This window comes from Xenopus tropicalis, chromosome 1 (genome assembly GCF_000004195.4).
Source record: "Xenopus tropicalis strain Nigerian chromosome 1, UCB_Xtro_10.0, whole genome shotgun sequence".
NCBI classification, from domain to species: Eukaryota; Metazoa; Chordata; class Amphibia; order Anura; family Pipidae; genus Xenopus; species Xenopus tropicalis.
The window spans coordinates 176,806,127-176,824,335 of record NC_030677.2 but is presented as its reverse complement, the minus strand read 5'-3'; the positions used below and the strand labels follow the sequence as shown (position 1 = coordinate 176,824,335).

Below are 18,209 nucleotides of genomic sequence, written 5' to 3'. Positions count from 1 at the left end.
AGCCCCCTAAGTTTGCTCATAGCCTGTACAGAGAGATACCATAAAACTATGGCAGCATAGGGATTCCCCTGTACTAAGCACAATTCAGCAGGAACAGCCCCCTAAGTTTGCTCATAGCCTGTACAGAGAGATACCATAAAACTATGGCAGCATAGGGATTCCCCTGTACTAAACACAATTCAGCAGGGAAATATTAGGGTTTAGTGGCCCTAAAAGAAGATGTTCACAGTGAAGATGTTTCATACTCCCTTGCAGGTAACCATAGCTGTGTGCCAAACGCAGAGGCATCTTTTCCAGACAACTTTATCCTCCATCTTACTTCTTTGGAAGATATCCAGCCTGGAGAGGTACATTTAGCATTGCACCCCACCCCCCATTTTATGCTGTAGTGGAAATAATATGGTCGCTCTACTCCACATGTATAAAGACAAATATATAGAGGGAATAATTATTCACCAGACTGCTGTAACTGCAGGATCCCCTCATTGGGGTATTTACCTCTATATCTGCCATATTCTGTTGTGCCCATATATCCCCCTGTATTGCTTCTCTCCCTAGGAAATCTGCATTAGTTACCTAGACTGTTGCCAGAGGGACCGCAGCTGGCACAGCCGCCAAAAGATTCTCAGGTACCATAGTCTTATTTATAGCGATCTATAGAGAGTCTGTGGAACCCTGCCCCAATGTTTCCTGCTCTCTTTCTGCCCAGGGAGAACTACCTGTTCATGTGTTCCTGCCCCAAGTGCCTAGTGCAAGCTGATGACCCCGACATCACGTCCGAGGAAGAAGAGGAGGAGGATGACGCTGAGCTGGAAGGGGAAGCAGAGGATGCAGAGCTGGAGGATGAGATGATGGATGTGTGAAATGAGAACTCTGTCTCCGCCCCTTTCCATCATGTCCAATCACAGACCAAACTGTTCAACTCTCTTCCACTGCCATTTCTAGTCACTCACTTGAGCTGTTCTCAGTCTGAGCTTTGTGATTGGTTGAGCCAGTTACTGGTGGAACGCTCATTATCTGTCATTTGTCGTGTTGCACTTGGAATGTTTCATTTGCCCCAGCTTGTGGGGGGGACCTCCTACTTCTTTATGAGCCCTATACTGTATGCCACATGACCCCACAATGCTGGTCTGCATGTCACCGCCCAACCATATTCCTTATGTGCCGCATAACCACTGTAGCCAGGGGGCGCCAGTGGGGGTGCAGCAATAGGCAGCGCTTAGGATTTCTGTTTGCCCAGAATGATTTTTGCTTGATTTGTAGATCCCACCAGCTTCCAGGTGTGTAATAGGTAACTAGATTCCTTATTTATATCATACCAGCCTCTCGCCAGCCCGGTGCCACCAACCTCAGTACCACACAGGCATGTTTCATCTCTGCACTGCCTGCTCCTCTCAGGAACAATACCCCAAGTCCGGCCAAACACAACAACTATACCCTAAAACAAAACAAACAAACAAAAAAAAATGCAAATTAAACAACATTTTGGAGGAACAATTTAGCAAAATATTTGTTCTTTTTTTTTTTTTGTTTCAATAATTTGATTAGATATGATAACAATTAGTTCTGACCAAACTCGCTCTGTGCCTGTGCCCCTCCCAAGTGGGACAACTGCCGCTTAGTTGAGGAAATCCGTGTGTGGCCTGTACATATCTTTATAATGGGTACAAATAATATCAGCACTGCCCTCAATCACATTAGGCTTCTAATACTAATGAGTACAAAAGTCAGAGACCCTTTGACATTGTGGTGTAATGGCGAACATACACAGGGCAATTAGTCACCACAACTTTCAAAAGTTCAGCGACTAATCATGCAACTAAGTTGCCATAGACTAATATACAAGTAGCGACAAATTGCATGTTGTTTGCGCTGTGCCGATTAGTCGCTGTGACTTTATAAAAGTTGCAGTGACTAATTGTCCCGTGTGTCTTCGCCCTTAGGGTAAAGGTGGCCATACATATGCCAGTTACAATGATTGTTCATCTTGGAGCTTCTGGCTTTTTCAGGTGATGCCAAATAGCAGGGGGGAGGGGGGGGGGCCTGTTGCAAAAAGGGCCTATAAAACTATTAATATGAAAACCTGATTGGTCACTGAGTGAGCCCAAAGTTTATGATTTAGAATTTTTTTCTGTAACATCAAACTGCTGTGATTGGAATGTTCTTGCCCGCAGCATTGTAAATATATAGGGAACAATGTACCCCCTATTGTAAATTATAAGGATATTATAAGCCACAGAGGAGTTCCATGACCAAATAAACGCACAAGGCCAAGGACTGAGTACTTTTATACAGCTCATAGAACTCCGAGGGAACTTCACACAACTTTTCTTTTAATTGATAACATCACTAAGCACCTTTATAAGGATAAAATTTACAGGATATTAATGACTTTTGTGTATTATATAAATCTGGTGGAGTATGAGCTGCTGATAGGGCTGGGCTTTTTGCTTGAAGAGGTGAGCCACTGCCCTCAATGTGTGTGAAATGGAAACATATATATACAATATACAGTTTGGTCATTTCCCTATGGCACCAAACTGTAAATAATATTGTTATAAACGGTACTTAGTGATGTAATTTCTGTCACATGACTCACTACAACGTGTATATTATAATAAAGTCCCCCGTCGTAAAATATGAGGATATTAGAAGTCACCTCGGAGTTCCATGACCTGTATAAAAGCACTTGGCCTCGTACCTTTATAAGGTCATAGAACTCCTCGGGGACTTATAATATCCTTATATGTTACAATAGGGGGTACTTTATGCACTATATATTATAAGGAACTCCTCTGTGACTTATAATATCCCTATATGTTACAATAGAGAGTACTTTATTTTCTATATATTATAAAGAACTCCTCGGGGACTTATAATTATAATATCCCTATATTTTACAATAGGGGGCACTTTAATCGCTAATATATATATATACTCATTATTATCAGTATCAACCTCCATATGTTGATAATAATCTCCCTGCAGTGATCCCCAAAGGCAACACAAAGCTGTAATACAGTCCCTGAATGTCTCAGTAAAAATAAGGACAAAAATGTTTACACCTTATCAGCCAGTTGGCAGCAATGGAAACCTGTAGTGATTCTGTTGTAAATAGTGACTGTTGTGCCAGAGAGCCTCGTTACCCGTTTTTCTGTGCCAGAGGGCCTCGTTACCCGTTTCTCTGTGCCAGAGAGCCTCGTTACCCGTTTCTCTGTGCCAGAGGGCCTCGTTGCCCGTTTTTCTGTGCCAGAGGGCCTCGTTACCCGTTTCTCTGTGCCAGAGAGCCTCGTTACCCGTTTCTCTGTGCCAGAGGGCCTCGTTGCCCGTTTCTCTGTGCCTTTAGCAGGGACAGAAAAGCCTTAAGAGTAAGGAGTGTTTGTGCTCTTAGTGCTCACTATCCTACCAGGGAGGTGGCCCCCAGCCAGCAACAGGCCCAGAAGAGCCCCCATTGCTCAGATATTTATTTAAAAATGGGGCAATTAAAAGGGCAAGAGAGAGATTTTTTTTAAAAATATCTATCGCTTTCTTTTTTACATTTTTCATTTTGGTTTTTTTTTTGCTCCTTTTTTAAATAAATATCAAGTGCAAGTTACAATTTTATTTATTCAAGGTCTTCTATTTAGGATGCACCTTTCCTATAATTGACCGATAAACCAATTATTCAATGGGCTGGCCATTCTATGGGTGTCACTTGGGCACCTTTCTTGTTTCCTTACTGGTTGCTATGGTCAGTGATCATGGCAACTCCAAAGGAAAAAACCATACTACAATTTAAACACAATAGCTGGGGAAAAAAAAAAAAATAATAATATATGTTTTAGAATGCCACTATATTACTGGGAATCTTAAATTGCCTTACCCTTTAAGTAGGCATTTCCTATATGAAAATACAATATTTTGTATATTTTTTTTATTTTTTGTCCAGTTGTGGGCTATGCCTTCTTCTCTTACTCATTATTAGAATTTATATTAAAAGGATGATGGATATGAGCCAACAGTGGGCTTGAAGGTTATTATGGCCTCCCCAATAAGAAAATCTAGCATGGATTGATATAATCTAAAGATGGAATATTTATTGTATAAATCAGTACACAATAAAGATTTCTCAGATGCAGTTGTTAGAAGATGCTGTTGTCCATGAAGAAGAGAACATAGAGGGCTGCCATCGGGACCACGATGTTATGTGGGGGGCCCAAGGATGTTAAATAGGCCCCCTTATTTATGCCCCAAACCCTCCCCCGATGGCTGCCTTCTTCTGTTCTTTTAGTGCTTCATTCCTAAGGAGAGATTGTTCAGCGTTATTCATGGAATAGGTGAATTTTTAATAATTCTGTCATTTGTTTGTTTTTACTATTTGCATTTATAGTTTTTGTCATTGCGTGTTTTATATATAACGTTCCCTTTGCTGCTAATGTAAAGGTCAACTACAACTATCTAATAATAACGTGTTCTCCCATCTCAGCTTGTTTGTCTGTCCCGTAGATTTATGGTCCCCATACACGAGATCACCAAGCAAGTGGATCTTCACCCGATATCCCCACCTACGGGTGGCCAATATCGGGGAGCGTGTAGGTAAAAAAAATTAATTAATTCAAATTATATTGGTGGCAATGGGGCAGTCGGTTCGGGGACCGCATCAATGAGCCGATGCGGTCCCCGATCCGACTGAATTTTCTAACCTGGCCGATCGATATCTGGCCAATTTCAGGCCAGATATCGGTCGAGCATGCCTGTCGTTGCTGCCCCTACACGGGCCGATAAGCTGCCGAATCGGTTCAAGGGACCCATATCGGCAGCTACTATCGGCCCGTGTATGGAGACCTTTGGCCCAGTTTAGTGACCTCTGCCCTAATACAAGTCTTTATTATTGGTGGCTTTAGTATCAAATGAATTTGTATGTAGGAAAGCAACAGAATATTGTATGAATGAGAGCAGTAGAAAGTTAAAGTCAATGCATCATGTGAACTATAATGAGAATGAGCAGTTCCCTTACCTCTGTGCAGCTGTTGGGCAATGTTCTTCTGCACACCCCTTTCACCCCAGATCTCTCCAATGAAGGGGTGCGACAGAAGTTGCCTTGCAGGCGGTCTTCTGGATGGGTCTCTCTGCAGGTACTCGGAAATGAAGAAACGGAAATCGTCGCTCCTGGAAAAAAGAAACAGTGGCAAAATTATATCATATATCATAATTGTTCATGTTACATAATATCTCATTTTCCAGAGTTCACACGTTTAACAGTCTGTTAATAGAATCAGCACAGCCAAGTGCCCTGTATACCCCATTATCCTCTCTTTAAAGTGCCTCACTGCCCAATCACAACACAGGCAGATAGGGGCTGTTCGAGACAGCAATAGAGGGTGAGCCCATTTATTACGAACCCTGAATTATTAGGGTACATTTACCTGTGACCAAATTTCTGTCTCTCTGGTTTTGCCAACATCTTAGCCTGGCTTGTATTGGCTGCCAGATACCAGCCCCAAGATCTCAAGCTCAGCACGAGAGTCTGCATTCGTGCATTCAAGAGCTACACATGTTACACATCACCTTCACCCTTATTTCAGCCCGGACTGGGACACTTAATAGGCCCTGGCATTTCATATACACAGAGGCCAAAACAGCCCCCCCCCCAGCGCAATAAAAAGTGACTGTCTATGGCATCATACAGCAATTACCTGCCCTCATTTACCCATTTATCCCTTTCCCCATCCTTACTTTACCTCATATCCCAATGTCCCCCTCACCATAACTTCTACCTTTACCATTTCCCTACCTTTCCTGACTCTCTTTCTCATTCACACACATTATTAACCCATTTCCATGTTCCTGCTCTCCCCCTAACTGCCTATTCCATTTCCCCACCCTCTCCACCTCTTTTCTGTTTTCATTTCCCCACCCTCTCCCCCTAACTGCCTATTCCATTTCCCCACCCTCTCCACCTCTTTTCTACTTCCATTTCCCCACCCTCTCCACCTCTTTCCTGTTTCCATTTCCCCACCCTCTCCCCCTAACGAGAAAAATCCTGATGGGCCCAGATCTGACCCTGCTGGCGCTGCCCCTGCCCAACTGTTCCTCCCCTGATGCGTTAAATTTACGTGCTCGGGGAGGACGTCGGATGGGGGGCCCTGCGGGGGTTAGGGGGGCCCCTGTGGGGGGGTTAGGACGCGGCCGGCAGGGGCACCTGCAGGCCCTTCACCCCCCAGTCTGACCCTGTGTATCCTGCACCTAAAATGCATTTCACTCTCTCATTTCAGATTCTCGTATCACAGAAACCACATTACAGCTCTGCATTCTCTGTTATGAGAGGGGTAAGTAAAGTGAGAGACATTAACTCTAAACTAAAAAGATAGGGAAGACATCGCAATACCTTATGGTCATACTCGAGCTTGTTGCTGGCAAAATTAGCCAGTACTTCTGGGGCCGAGTATGTTATAGTCCCAAAAGTACTGCTGCTCTTTCCTCCAAATGTGGCAAATCCAAATTCACCTGAAATTGTATGAGAAAAGCAGGGATGTTAATGTTCATTTAGACATGCTAGCCACCAATAAACAACATGGAGAAAAAAATATCCTTGTGTTCAGATTCCAAGCGTCACTTACCAATCTTCACCTCTCCTAAAGAGGTGATTAGGATGTTTCCGGGCTTAATGTCATGGTGGATGACATTCTTTTTTTGCATGTGGAAAAGGCCCTGAGAAATCAAGAAAGCAAAAGTAAGTATATAAATATTTTTGTACTCATTGATTAATTAGAAATATGCAGAGTAGCACCAAGGAGTTCAACTTGTGACCTACCGTGATTATTTGTTTGCAGATGTAGGAGATCCACCTTTCTCCTAAGGTCTTTCTGGTGCCAATGAGGTCTTGTAGAGTGGCACCAGTGATGAACTCAGTAGCAATCTAGAAAACAAATAAAGAATATTTGGTCAACTATTTTATTTCCCTAAAAATGTATTGGGAACCCAAGGAAGAGGCTTTGTGGCTTTAAGTCTTGGTGTGACTGCAATATCAGCTGCAACTGTTTCTTATCAAATTGGATCATGTTTGCATCCAAAATGCGTATTAGATCAGTTAAAATTGGCATGTTTGCTACATAAATGTGTAACCTCTCCGAATAAACACTTCCTTACCCATAGTCCTTCAGGGAGTGATGGTGTCCGTGGGGCCTGATGGTAATAAGCCCCATAGAAATCCACGATGTTTTCATGGCCTGACACCATTTCAAGGACTTCAACTTCTTTTTGTATTCCTTTTTGCTTCTAGTTTCAAAAAAAGAAACAAGGTAAATAAAATGGATACAATAACAATTTCAAATACCCCAACCTAACTTGATGTTATGAAAAATGACAGTGATATTGTAATATCCCTACATGAGTACTGTATAATATGACGGAGACTCTGTTAGTTATTTAATATCAAACTGTACAGGTATAGGACCCATTAACCAGAATGCTCGGGGCCAAGGGTATTCCGGATAAGGGGTCTTTCCGTAATTTGGATATCCACACCTTAGGTCTACTAAAAAAAGTGTAATAAACCCAATAGGACTGTTCTGCCCCCAATAAGGGGTAATTATGTCTTAGTTGGGATCATGTACAGGTACTGTTTTATTATTACAGAGAAAAGGGAATCATTTAACCATTAAATAAACCCAATAGGGCTGTTCTGCCCCCAATAAGGGGTAATTATATCTTAGTTGGGATCAATTACAAGGTACTATTTTATTATTACAGAGAAAAAGCAAATCAGTTTTAAAATTCTGAATTATTTGATTAAAATGGAGTCTATGGGAGACAGGCTTTCCGTAATTTAGAGCTTTCTGGATAACAGGTTTCCAGATAAGGGATCCCATACCTGTATTTCTTATTTTACAGTAACATAGTTATTAGGCCCAGGGTATTTCACTGACTGTATTTGGTTAACAAGTTCTCTTTCTACCGATAACCATAATGTAGGTATAACAAAAGGCTAATTAGTATCTAATTACAGTAATCAGTAATCATGAAGACACATTACCTCTTGATCTTTTATGATTACAATGGCCACCTCCACTCGTCTGCTTCGGTGCCATCCCTGTAACAAAAGTAGGAAAAGAAACTCAGCGATCATTGCTAACAAAACAGAATGGGAAAGCAAAAACATATACAGAAGCATATAAATATTATTATTATTAACATTTATTTATAAAGCGCCAACATATTCAGCACATATTCAGTACAATAAGTGGGTTCCATACAGAGTAACATAAAAAGCAATTAATAACCAATACAAGAGGTGAAGGGAGCCCTGCCCAAAAGAGCTTACAATCTACAAATAAAAATATTGAAAGGTTTATTGGCTGAAGTACAAGAAAACCACAGAAAGGACAATACTCTAGAGGGCACAACCAATGGACAGAATTACAAAATAATAATAATAATAATTACATAATAATAACCCAAAAGCACACACATATATTTTAACACAGAACAAAATATCTTACATTGTAAATCACTCCATTGGGGTCCTCTCCAATTTGTTCGCCCAATTTGAAATATCTCCCGGGCTCCTGAAAAACAGCATTGAAAATGTGATAAACTAATATTAAGCAGTTGGACAAATAACCTTTCTAACATGTGAGAAGCACAGAAGGTGTAAGAGGAAACAGAGGGTAGAAGACTGGGGGCTGGAACATTTAAGCCAAAATACAGTTTTACAGCTACTTACTGGGTATTTCTCAGCCAGTCAGATGGTGTTATTCCCCTGAGGAAGAGAAAAGGGATTTAATCAGAGCAACTCATTTTGTGGAACTGCTAACATTATATTTTGTAGAGCAAGGAAAGGATTCATTTACTATGTGGTGCCAGTATGTTAGTTAAAGTCGTTTGGCTCATACATAGAACGTTTATAATGGACTGGCAGATACATCTTGGTTAAAACAGAGAACATTTGCCCCTTTACAACTTTAGTTTAAGGAACAGGCCTTGTGCTGAACTATACTTTGCTTATAGTTTGAACCCTCTTTATAAAAAAAATCCCTCTCTCCCACACAAGCTGAACTGCTGGGCTTTGAGATAAGAGCAGCTCATTATCCAGAAGGATTGAAAAGGGGAAATCAATTTAAATATAAATCGATGAAAAGGTTGAATTAGGTCTGTTTGTTTAAACCTCATTGAGACCCACCTCGTTGGTCGGAGGTTCCACTCGCTTTCTTCGGGAGATCTCGGGCCGGCAGGTGGTAGTGCCAGATTCCTGGGAAAGAAAATGTGTTGTTATATAAACTGATCTTAAAGTAGAACTGCAACACCCAAATGTATATGTTTGTGCCCATAAATAAGGGGAGATAGAGCTTTGGAGTGGGCTTGATGGTTGTTATGTTTTGCAGTGTCCTTTCTTTTATACCCCTCATTGCTCTGATTGCAGGAGTTTGTATAGTGAAGCCTGCCTGGATCTTGGCTTTAGTGTGTATGTTCTAGAAGGGCAATGGGAGATGTGGAAGGTCTGAGAGGATGTAACGGAGGCAAAAAGTGGTGCCCAACCCACCCCACTGAGCCCTTGTGCATTGACCTGCAGGTAAGAGTGGGATGGGGCCTACATAAGAGTTTGCATGATGTGGTTGGATGGGGACCTGCTCGGAGCCCAAATAGGTTTAAAATGATTTAATGCTATATCGAGAGAAAAAATATTAAATTAAACTCAAACCTAAACTATAGGGAAAAAAAATGAAGCTCAAACCTCCTTCAGGTCTTTCTTATCCTCTTGGCTCAGTTCCTTTACTGAGCCCTCGTTCTGGCTAGTGTTGGTGCCAGTCTCTTTAGGTGACGCTGGGAAATATAAATACAGTTTCTCAACCATCTAAGTGAGAGCTTAAAAGTGTCATTAACATGTTCCTAAAGAAACGGTCACAATGGATTTTATGTAGCCAAGTTGGATATTTTAATATAATTGTGTTTCTCTTTTACATAATTTTCTGCTTACCTGGTAGTGGCAGGGGCTGGTGTCGGCGCTCGCCTGCACTATCAGGTCTTCCTCCTGGTTAAGTCAGAAAAAAAGATTTTAAAAAATAATTTAATTGCTCCTATAAAAACTGAGCCCTTTTAATCACACTGCCTGACGCAATGGTTCTGGGTGCAGACCAATAAGAAGGCTGATGCCTTAATTTCTGGCAAAGTAGGCAGTGCCTAACAAATTACCACCCCAAAGTGAATCTAGATTGGATATTCTCCTAAAATATTATATTTATATTATTTATATTGTGACCCTATAATTTTTTCTTACCTGACAGATGTTATCATCAGGGATATCAGGAGTCTCCTGATTGAAAAAAAGGTAAGAAAAAGTTATTGCACATTGTAATATTTCTGTTGTATAGAAGCTGATATACAGTCTTGCATAAAATATAGGGTGATTTTTATATACCCGACACAGTGGTACTTATTTACTTATATAGGGTAAATGCCGGATGCGGTGGCATTTAGGAACATAGGGTCGGATTCTCAGCCTGTGTTTATCCAAAGGCCGAGTATCTAGCATGTGTGGCAGGAGCCTATGAGTTAAATTGTATGAGTGTATGTAATCGTAGCAACCAATCATATTTTTTTATTTTCTAATTTATACATGCTAGAAGACCAGTAAGAAACAGATGCTGACTGGTTAACTGAGGCTAACTTGCCCAAATGCAGTTGCCCACACCAAACTATGTTAGTAAATAATTTTCACTGTTGGGTAAATATTATTATTATTATTCTTTACAGATATTATTCATAACCCCTGTAGCTCCAATAAAAACTGAGCCCTTTTAAACACATTGGGAACCCTGCAAAATGTTTGGCCCATACCTCACTGGTGTTATACTGAGGGACTCCGCTCTCAATCAAAGATTCCTGGTAGTGGCAGGGGCTGGTGTCGGCACTCGCCTCCACTATCAGGTCTTCCTCCTGGTTAAGTCAGAAAAAAAGATTTTAAAAATAATTTCATGGCTCCAATAAAAACTGAGCCCTTTTCAACACATTGCCTGACGCAATGGTTCTGGTTTCAGACCAGGAAGAAAGCTGATGCCAGTGTAGGGGCTGATTCTTGGCCTGTGTTTTTCTGAAGGCCAATATCAGCCCCCTATGTGGCATTAGCCTTAATTTCTGGCCAAGTAGGTGGTGCCTAACAAATTGCCACCCCAAAGCGAAACTCTAATTTGATATTCTCTTAAATATCTTTTTCTATTGTGCCCCTATTATTTTGTCTTACCTGACAGATGTTATTATCAGGGAATTCTGGAGTCTCCTGATTGAAAAAAGATAAGAAAACGATATTGCAAGTTTTAATATTTATGTTTTAAAGAAGCTGATATATAGGGGCTGATTTACTAAGACACGAATTCCGACCGAATTGGAAAAATTCCGATTGGAAAACGAACATTTTGCGACTTATTCGTGTTTTTTGCGATTTTTTCGGCGCCTTTACGACTTTTTCGGAAATTATCGCGACTTTTTCGTTACCAATACGATTTGCGCGAAAAAACGCGAGTTTTTCGTAGCCATTCCGAAAGTTGCGATTTTTTCGTAACGTTAAAACTTGCGCAAAAAGTTGCGATTTTTTTCGTAGTGTTAAAACTTGCGCAAAACGTCGCGCCTTTTAAGTTTTAACGCTGAGAAAAAAGCGAAACTTTTCGCGCAAGTTTTAACGCTACGAAAAAATCGCAACTTTCGGAATGGCTACGAAAAACTCGCGTTTTTCCGCAAAAATCGTATTGGTAACTAAAAAGTTGCGATAATTTTCCGAAAAAATCGCAAAATACCGATCATTACGAAAAAAACGCAATCGGACGCATTCGGCCCGTTCGTGAGTAAGTAAATGGGCCCCATAGTCTTGCATAAATAAAATATAGGATGATTTTTATTTGCCCCCTCATCCCTCTCTTATGCTTACATGGCAGATGTTAATAGCCGGCTCCATTTTCTGCTCTGGCTCCTCCTCCTAAGATAAATAAAGTTAGTTATCTAATCAACTTACTATAACTCTGTAGTTTAGTGTCTAAAATGTACCTTGTACAATACAAATTCCCTAAACTTCTGAAAACCAAACCTACTTACCTGGCAGTTATTGTTGCCAGGGATTTCTGTTGGTTCCTGGTTAAGAGATAAAAGTCAAGTTATCAAATCAAGTCAGCATTTTAGAAAGGGAAAATAGATCATATGTTATATCAAGGGACTGGTGTTTTATTATTGAATTATTTGATACTCACTTGGCAAACAAAGTTGCCAGATCCAACAGATGGTTCCTGGTTAAGAGAGAAAAATTGATCAGAGCCATGGATATCTACTAAACTGGGGGGGGGACTAAAGGCCTCCTTTGCGAGGAGTATATTTCTTTCATCAACAATATTTTTTTTATACCTGTAGGGCACATTCCTCCAGCCATCATGTGCTTATGCAATAGGACAATGTTTTGGAACAGTCAGTAGACTGTACCCAGTAGCCAATCAGATATGTTTCTACTTAGTTTTGAATATTAATTCACTGCTTAGTTTATAATTTTGTCGAGGGGTTCTGCAAGTCAGTTATAACGTTATCAGTGAAGTATCCATTATCTTTAGTGACACAATTATACCTAAGTATCTAAACTCGGTGACGCAGAGCTTTACTGGTGGTACAGAGAGACAATATACACAGCGCTGTACTGGTGGTACAGAGAGACAGTATACGCAAAGCTGTACTGGTGGTACAGAGAGACAGCATACGCAGAGCTGTACTGGTGGTACAGAGAGACAGCATACGCAGAGCTGTACTGGTGGTACAGAAAGACAGTATACACAGCGCAGTACTGGTGGTACAGAGAGACAGTATACGCAGAGCTGTACTGGTGGTACAGAGAGACAGTATACACAAAGCTGTACTGGTGGTACAGAGAGACAGTACATGTAAAGCTGTACTGGTGGTACAGAGAGACAATATACACAGCGCTGTACTGGTGGTACAGAGAGACAGTATACGCAAAGCTGTACTGGTGGTACAGAGAGACAGTATACGCAGAGCTGTACTGGTGGTACAGAAAGACAGTATACACAGCGCTGTACTGGTGGTACAGAGAGACAGTATACGCAGAGCTGTACTGGTGGTACAGAGAGACAGTATACACAAAGCTGTACTGGTGGTACAGAGAGACAGTACACGTAAAGCTGTACTGGTGGTACAGAGAGACAGTATACGCAGAGCTGTACTGGTGGTACAGAGAGACAGTATACACAAAGCTGTACTGGTGGTACAGAGAGACAGTACACGTAAAGCTGTATTGGTGGTACAGAGAGACAGTATACGCAGAGCTGTACTGGTGGTACAGAGAGAGACAGTATACGCAGAGCTGTACTGGTGGTACAGAGAGAGACAGAATACACAGAGCTGTACTGGTGGTACAGAGAGAGACAGTATACGCAGAGCTGTACTGGTGATACAGAGAGAGACAGAATACACAGAGCTGTACTGGTGGTACAGAGAGACAGTATACGCAGAGCTGCACTGGTGGTACAGAGAGACAGTATACGCAGAGCTGTACTGGTGGTACAGAGAGACAATATACACAGCGCTGTACTGGTGGTACAGAGAGACAGTATACGCAAAGCTGTACTGGTGGTACAGAGAGACAGTATACGCAGAGCTGTACTGGTGGTACAGAAAGACAGTATACGCAGAGCTGTACTGGTGGTACAGAGAGACAGTATACACAAAGCTGTACTGGTGGTACAGAGAGACAGTACACGTAAAGCTGTACTGGTGGTACAGAGAGACAGTATACGCAGAGCTGTACTGGTGGTACAGAGAGACAGCATACGCAGAGCTGTACTGGTGGTACAGAGAGACAGCATACGCAGAGCTGTACTGGTGGTACAGAAAGACAGTATACACAGCGCTGTACTGGTGGTACAGAGAGACAGTACACGTAACGCTGTACTGGTGGTACAGAGAGACAATATACACAGCGCTGTACTGGTGGTACAGAGAGACAGTATACGCAAAGCTGTACTGGTGGTACAGAGAGACAGTATACGCAGAGCTGTACTGGTGGTACAGAAAGACAGTATACACAGAGCTGTACTGGTGGTACAGAGAGACAGTATACGCAGAGCTGTACTGGTGGTACAGAGAGACAGTATACACAAAGCTGTACTGGTGGTACAGAGAGACAGTACACGTAAGGCTGTACTGGTGGTACAGAGAGACAGTATACGCAGAGCTGTACTGGTGGTACAGAGAGAGACAGTATACGCAGAGCTGTACTGGTGATACAGAGAGAGACAGAATACACAGAGCTGTACTGGTGGTACAGAGAGACAGTATACGCAGAGCTGTACTGGTGGTACAGAGAGACAATATACACAGCGCTGTACTGGTGGTACAGAGAGACAGTATACGCAAAGCTGTACTGGTGGTACAGAAAGACAGTATACGCAGCACTGTACTGGTGGTACAGAGAGACAGTATACGCAGAGCTGTACTGGTGGTACAGAGAGACAGTATACACAAAGCTGTACTGGTGGTACAGAGAGACAGTACACGTAAAGCTGTACTGGTGGTACAGAGAGAGACAGTATACGCAGAGCTGTACTGGTGATACAGAGAGAGACAGAATACACAGAGCTGTACTGGTGGTACAGAGAGACAGTATACGCAGAGCTGTACTGGTGGTAGTACAGAGAGACAGTATACGCAGAGCTGTACTGGTGGTACAGAGAGACAGTATACGCAGAGCTGTACTGGTGGTACAGAGAGACAGTATACGCAGAGCTGCACTGGTGGTACAGAGAGACAGTATACGCAGAGCTGCACTGGTGGTACAGAGAGACAGTATACGCAGAGCTGCACTGGTGGTACAGAGAGACAGTATACGCAGAGCTGCACTGGTGGTACAGAGAGACAGTATAGGCAGAGCTGCACTGGTGGTACAGAGAGACAGTATACGCAGAGCTGCACTGGTGGTACAGAGAGACAGTATACGCAGAGCTGCACTGGTGGTACAGAAAGACAGTATACGCAGAGCTGCACTGGTGGTACAGAGAGACAGAATACGCAAAGCTGCACTGGTGGTACAGAGACACAGTATACGCAGAGCTGCATTGGTGGTACAGAGACACAGTATACGCAGAGCTGCATTGGTGGTACAGAGAGACAGTATACGCAGAGCTGCACTGGTGGTACAGAGAGACAGTATTCGCAGAGCTGCACTGGTGGTACAGAGAGACAGTATACGCAGAGCTGCACTGGTGGTACAGAGAGACAGTATACGCAGAGCTGTACTGGTGGTACAGAGAGACAGTATACGCAGAGCTGCACTGGTGGTACAGAGAGACAGTATACGCAGAGCTGTACTGGTGGTACAGAGAGACAGTATACACAGAGCTGCACTGGTAGTACAGAGAGACAGTATACACAGAGCTGCACTGGTGGTACACAGAGACAGTATACACAGAGCTGTACTGGTGGTACACAGAGACAGTATACGCAGAGCTGCACTGGTGGTACAGTATGGGGTGCCGTTTGTCCAAAGTACATTTTGTCTACATAAAAACATTCTATAAACAAAGGACAATCCCCAGGACACAGAATAAATGTGTGGCCATATACACTGGTTACAAATATACAAAAGATATAGTTCTGCGAAAATAATCAATTTTATGCACAAAAGAATATAATCATATTACAAACTCCATTCTGAAAATTTTAACAAGCATTCTGTCTCACAAATGTATAACATCCATACAGCAGAACAAGTTTTTACAGAATGAATTATGTAAAACAAAACTTTGCACAAAATATATAATGGTGTAACTGACTAGCTTATTCCATGCTAGATTTTATGACAAAATAGATGCTTGTTACAAAAAGGAAGATTCTATAGCACAAAAATCATTCTATCAACAAAATGAATACTCAGTTCCACAAAACTGATAAAATATCCCTTCTGTGAAACAAGAACCAATAGGAAGCAAGTATATTCATTATCCAATAACATGCAAGTTTTAATGTAAGTCCATTTACTGGTCTTTCTTCCCACTGTTTGAATTGTTCATATAAAGTGTTGACCCTGCCCCCCCCCCCCCCCACACACACACACCCACACACCCCCACACACCCACACACCCAAAGGAGGATTTGTTTGTAGGATTTATTTCACAAGGTAAAAAACTGCCAGCTCTGCCCCACATGGCTGCACCATCCCCAGTGTATAGATGTGTGGCCTGATATAGAGGTGCCCTCTAATGGCTGCTGTGCTGCATGGCAATAACCATTAACAAAGAACAAACACTCTTAAAAGGGCAGCTGTTAAACTCTACAGGTTCTTAAATGGAATGTCTTACAGGTGGATGAGAACTATAAGGGTGAAGACACACAGAGCTACTAGTAGCAGCTACTTTTTCACGGCTACTAAACACCAGAAAATACCCTGCCATAGACAATACTGAGAATTGCCTCTGCTAAAACACATGTTGAGACAGTTATGAGTAAATGATCAGCATTGTCTGTTTTAGTAGCCATTACAAGTAGCTGCTACTAGTAGCTCTGTGTGTCTTCACCCTAATTCTGTACTGATTCTGTGGCACAAACTGATCTAATGATGTTTCTCTAGATTGTGCAGCTAAAAATGAATCTAGAATAAAGCATTTTAAAACATAAATATAATACCTTCAGGTAAGTATTACAGGCCTAATTATGATTGCCCCCCCCCTTTTTATTTTTTTTAGAAAGATTCTTGCTCAAGCTAAGGGAGTGGGAGTAGGACCCTGAGGGGAAAATTGGTGACATGGAGGGGGTGAGACAGCAATGTAGGGGGAGGAGGAGGAGGGACCAGTGATATAGGTGGGCAGGCTGGGGGCGGAGCCACAGAAACCCTGTGTGTATAGGCAATAACAACCTGGCTTGATTAGGGATTTTGGGCAGGTTGAGGGTAGGCTGGAGAATGACAGGTAGACTGGTAAATTCCCAATACTGGCCCCGGCCTTGCCTGGTATTTACTAGCTAGACTGGCAAATTACTGGCTGGTTAGCAACCCTACCCCTGACAAGTCAATAAAACACAAGATATAAATAGCATTATTTCAAATAAACTCTAACATTAGCAGAATAACCACTCATGTGGGGGGCCCTTGATATAGTACAATATACAGATATTTATGGTAGCAGTGTAACTCAATATATGTGAGACACTTACACCAGTGAGTAGAGCACAAACCCATATAACATAAGCTCCTCCCCCCACGGATACCAGCTGACTCATATCGTTACACTGCAATATAAGCTCCTCCCCCCAAGGATACCAGCTGACTCATATTGTTACACTGCAATATAAGCTCCTCCCCCCAAGGATACCAGCTGACTCATATCTTTACACTGCAATATGAAGTTGCACAAGTTTGTATAATTCCCCCACTGTAGTAGTGACCCTAATAAGCTTTGTAGGTGATTGTTAGGCTCCAATGTCTGCACTCCTCCTAGCTGTAATATTGCAGCAGTTAGCTGATAGCGCAATATTAATAATGTGCTTAGCTATAGTTCAACTACTACATAATATGCGTAGCCATGTGATTCAGCCACTTCAGAACTTGATGCAGACAGGCTGGTTGTATAGTATGATGTGTAGGCCTTATGAGCAGTATCCTAGTTAGCTGTAGTTCAACTACAACATACATCAGTACTATGTACAAACAAAAGGGATCAGTTACATATTGGTACTTCAGGAGGATCATCAATTATTTATATGATGTATTATGTGTGTGCGTGGTGTTGCACTGGGGTGTCCAGGGTCCAGCAGGGCTGCCCTCCCAGGAGCCCCTCACCTCAGTTGCCAACTTCTCCCCCGCTGCCAGCCTTCACCCCCGCCCTGTGTGTAATGCACACTGCATACCCCCTTCTTCCTCCTTGCAGCCACTGTTGGGGTTGGGGGTGGTGCGCCCAAAGTGGGGCCCACTGGGATTTTTTTTCCCCTGTGGCTACATAGTGTAGTAGTTGAACTATGGATAAGTAAATTATTAAGAGACTGCTGTAAGCTAACTAGTACAATATGTATGTATGTAGCGTGTGTGTGTGTGTGAACACTTTATAGACAAATTAAAACAGTGGGCAGATCAGTAAATTGACTCCAGTTAAAACTTGCATATTATTGGATAATGAATATGCTTGTTTCTTATTGGTTCATGAATTTGATTGACAGTGTTGTTTCACAGAATGGATATTTTATTATTTTTGTGG

At 42.1% G+C, this 18,209-nt stretch overlaps 1 protein-coding gene and 2 long non-coding RNA genes across 5 annotated transcripts; 1 reads left to right on the top strand and 2 right to left on the bottom strand.

Annotated features, from left to right (window-relative positions):
• Positions 1-567: 567 nt before the first annotated feature.
• LOC105948038 lies at positions 568-1,457 on the top strand. The gene is made up of 2 exons (XR_004220470.1): positions 568-629; positions 710-1,457. It is a non-coding gene; the product is annotated as an uncharacterized LOC105948038 (long non-coding RNA).
• Positions 1,353-10,063, bottom strand: LOC101732166 (serine/threonine-protein kinase mig-15-like). 2 transcript variants are annotated; one of them, XM_031893352.1, is made up of 12 exons: positions 9,956-10,063; positions 9,713-9,801; positions 9,161-9,229; positions 8,705-8,740; positions 8,481-8,546; positions 8,015-8,071; positions 7,129-7,257; positions 6,794-6,898; positions 6,600-6,690; positions 6,368-6,486; positions 4,997-5,148; positions 1,353-1,438 (listed from the first exon to the last, which is right to left on the bottom strand). In XM_031893352.1, exons 7-11 carry the CDS (start codon positions 7,216-7,218, stop codon positions 5,038-5,040), a joined length of 516 nt encoding a protein of 171 aa, XP_031749212.1. In that variant the 5' UTR covers positions 7,219-7,257; positions 8,015-8,071; positions 8,481-8,546; positions 8,705-8,740; positions 9,161-9,229; positions 9,713-9,801; positions 9,956-10,063; the 3' UTR covers positions 1,353-1,438; positions 4,997-5,037. The 2 variants fall into 2 exon arrangements, with proteins under 2 accessions (XP_031749212.1, XP_031749207.1); XM_031893347.1 differs by lacking the exon at positions 1,353-1,438 and adding an exon at positions 4,051-4,280 and having other exon boundaries at positions 9,956-10,060.
• Positions 10,064-11,220: 1,157 nt separating this feature from the next.
• On the bottom strand, positions 11,221-12,302 carry LOC116407640. Of its 2 annotated transcripts, XR_004220469.1 has the most exons (4): positions 12,216-12,300; positions 12,064-12,099; positions 11,900-11,947; positions 11,221-11,254 (listed from the first exon to the last, which is right to left on the bottom strand). It is a non-coding gene; the product is annotated as an uncharacterized LOC116407640 (long non-coding RNA). The 2 variants fall into 2 exon arrangements; XR_004220468.1 differs by having other exon boundaries at positions 12,064-12,302.
• Positions 12,303-18,209: the final 5,907 nt, after the last annotated feature.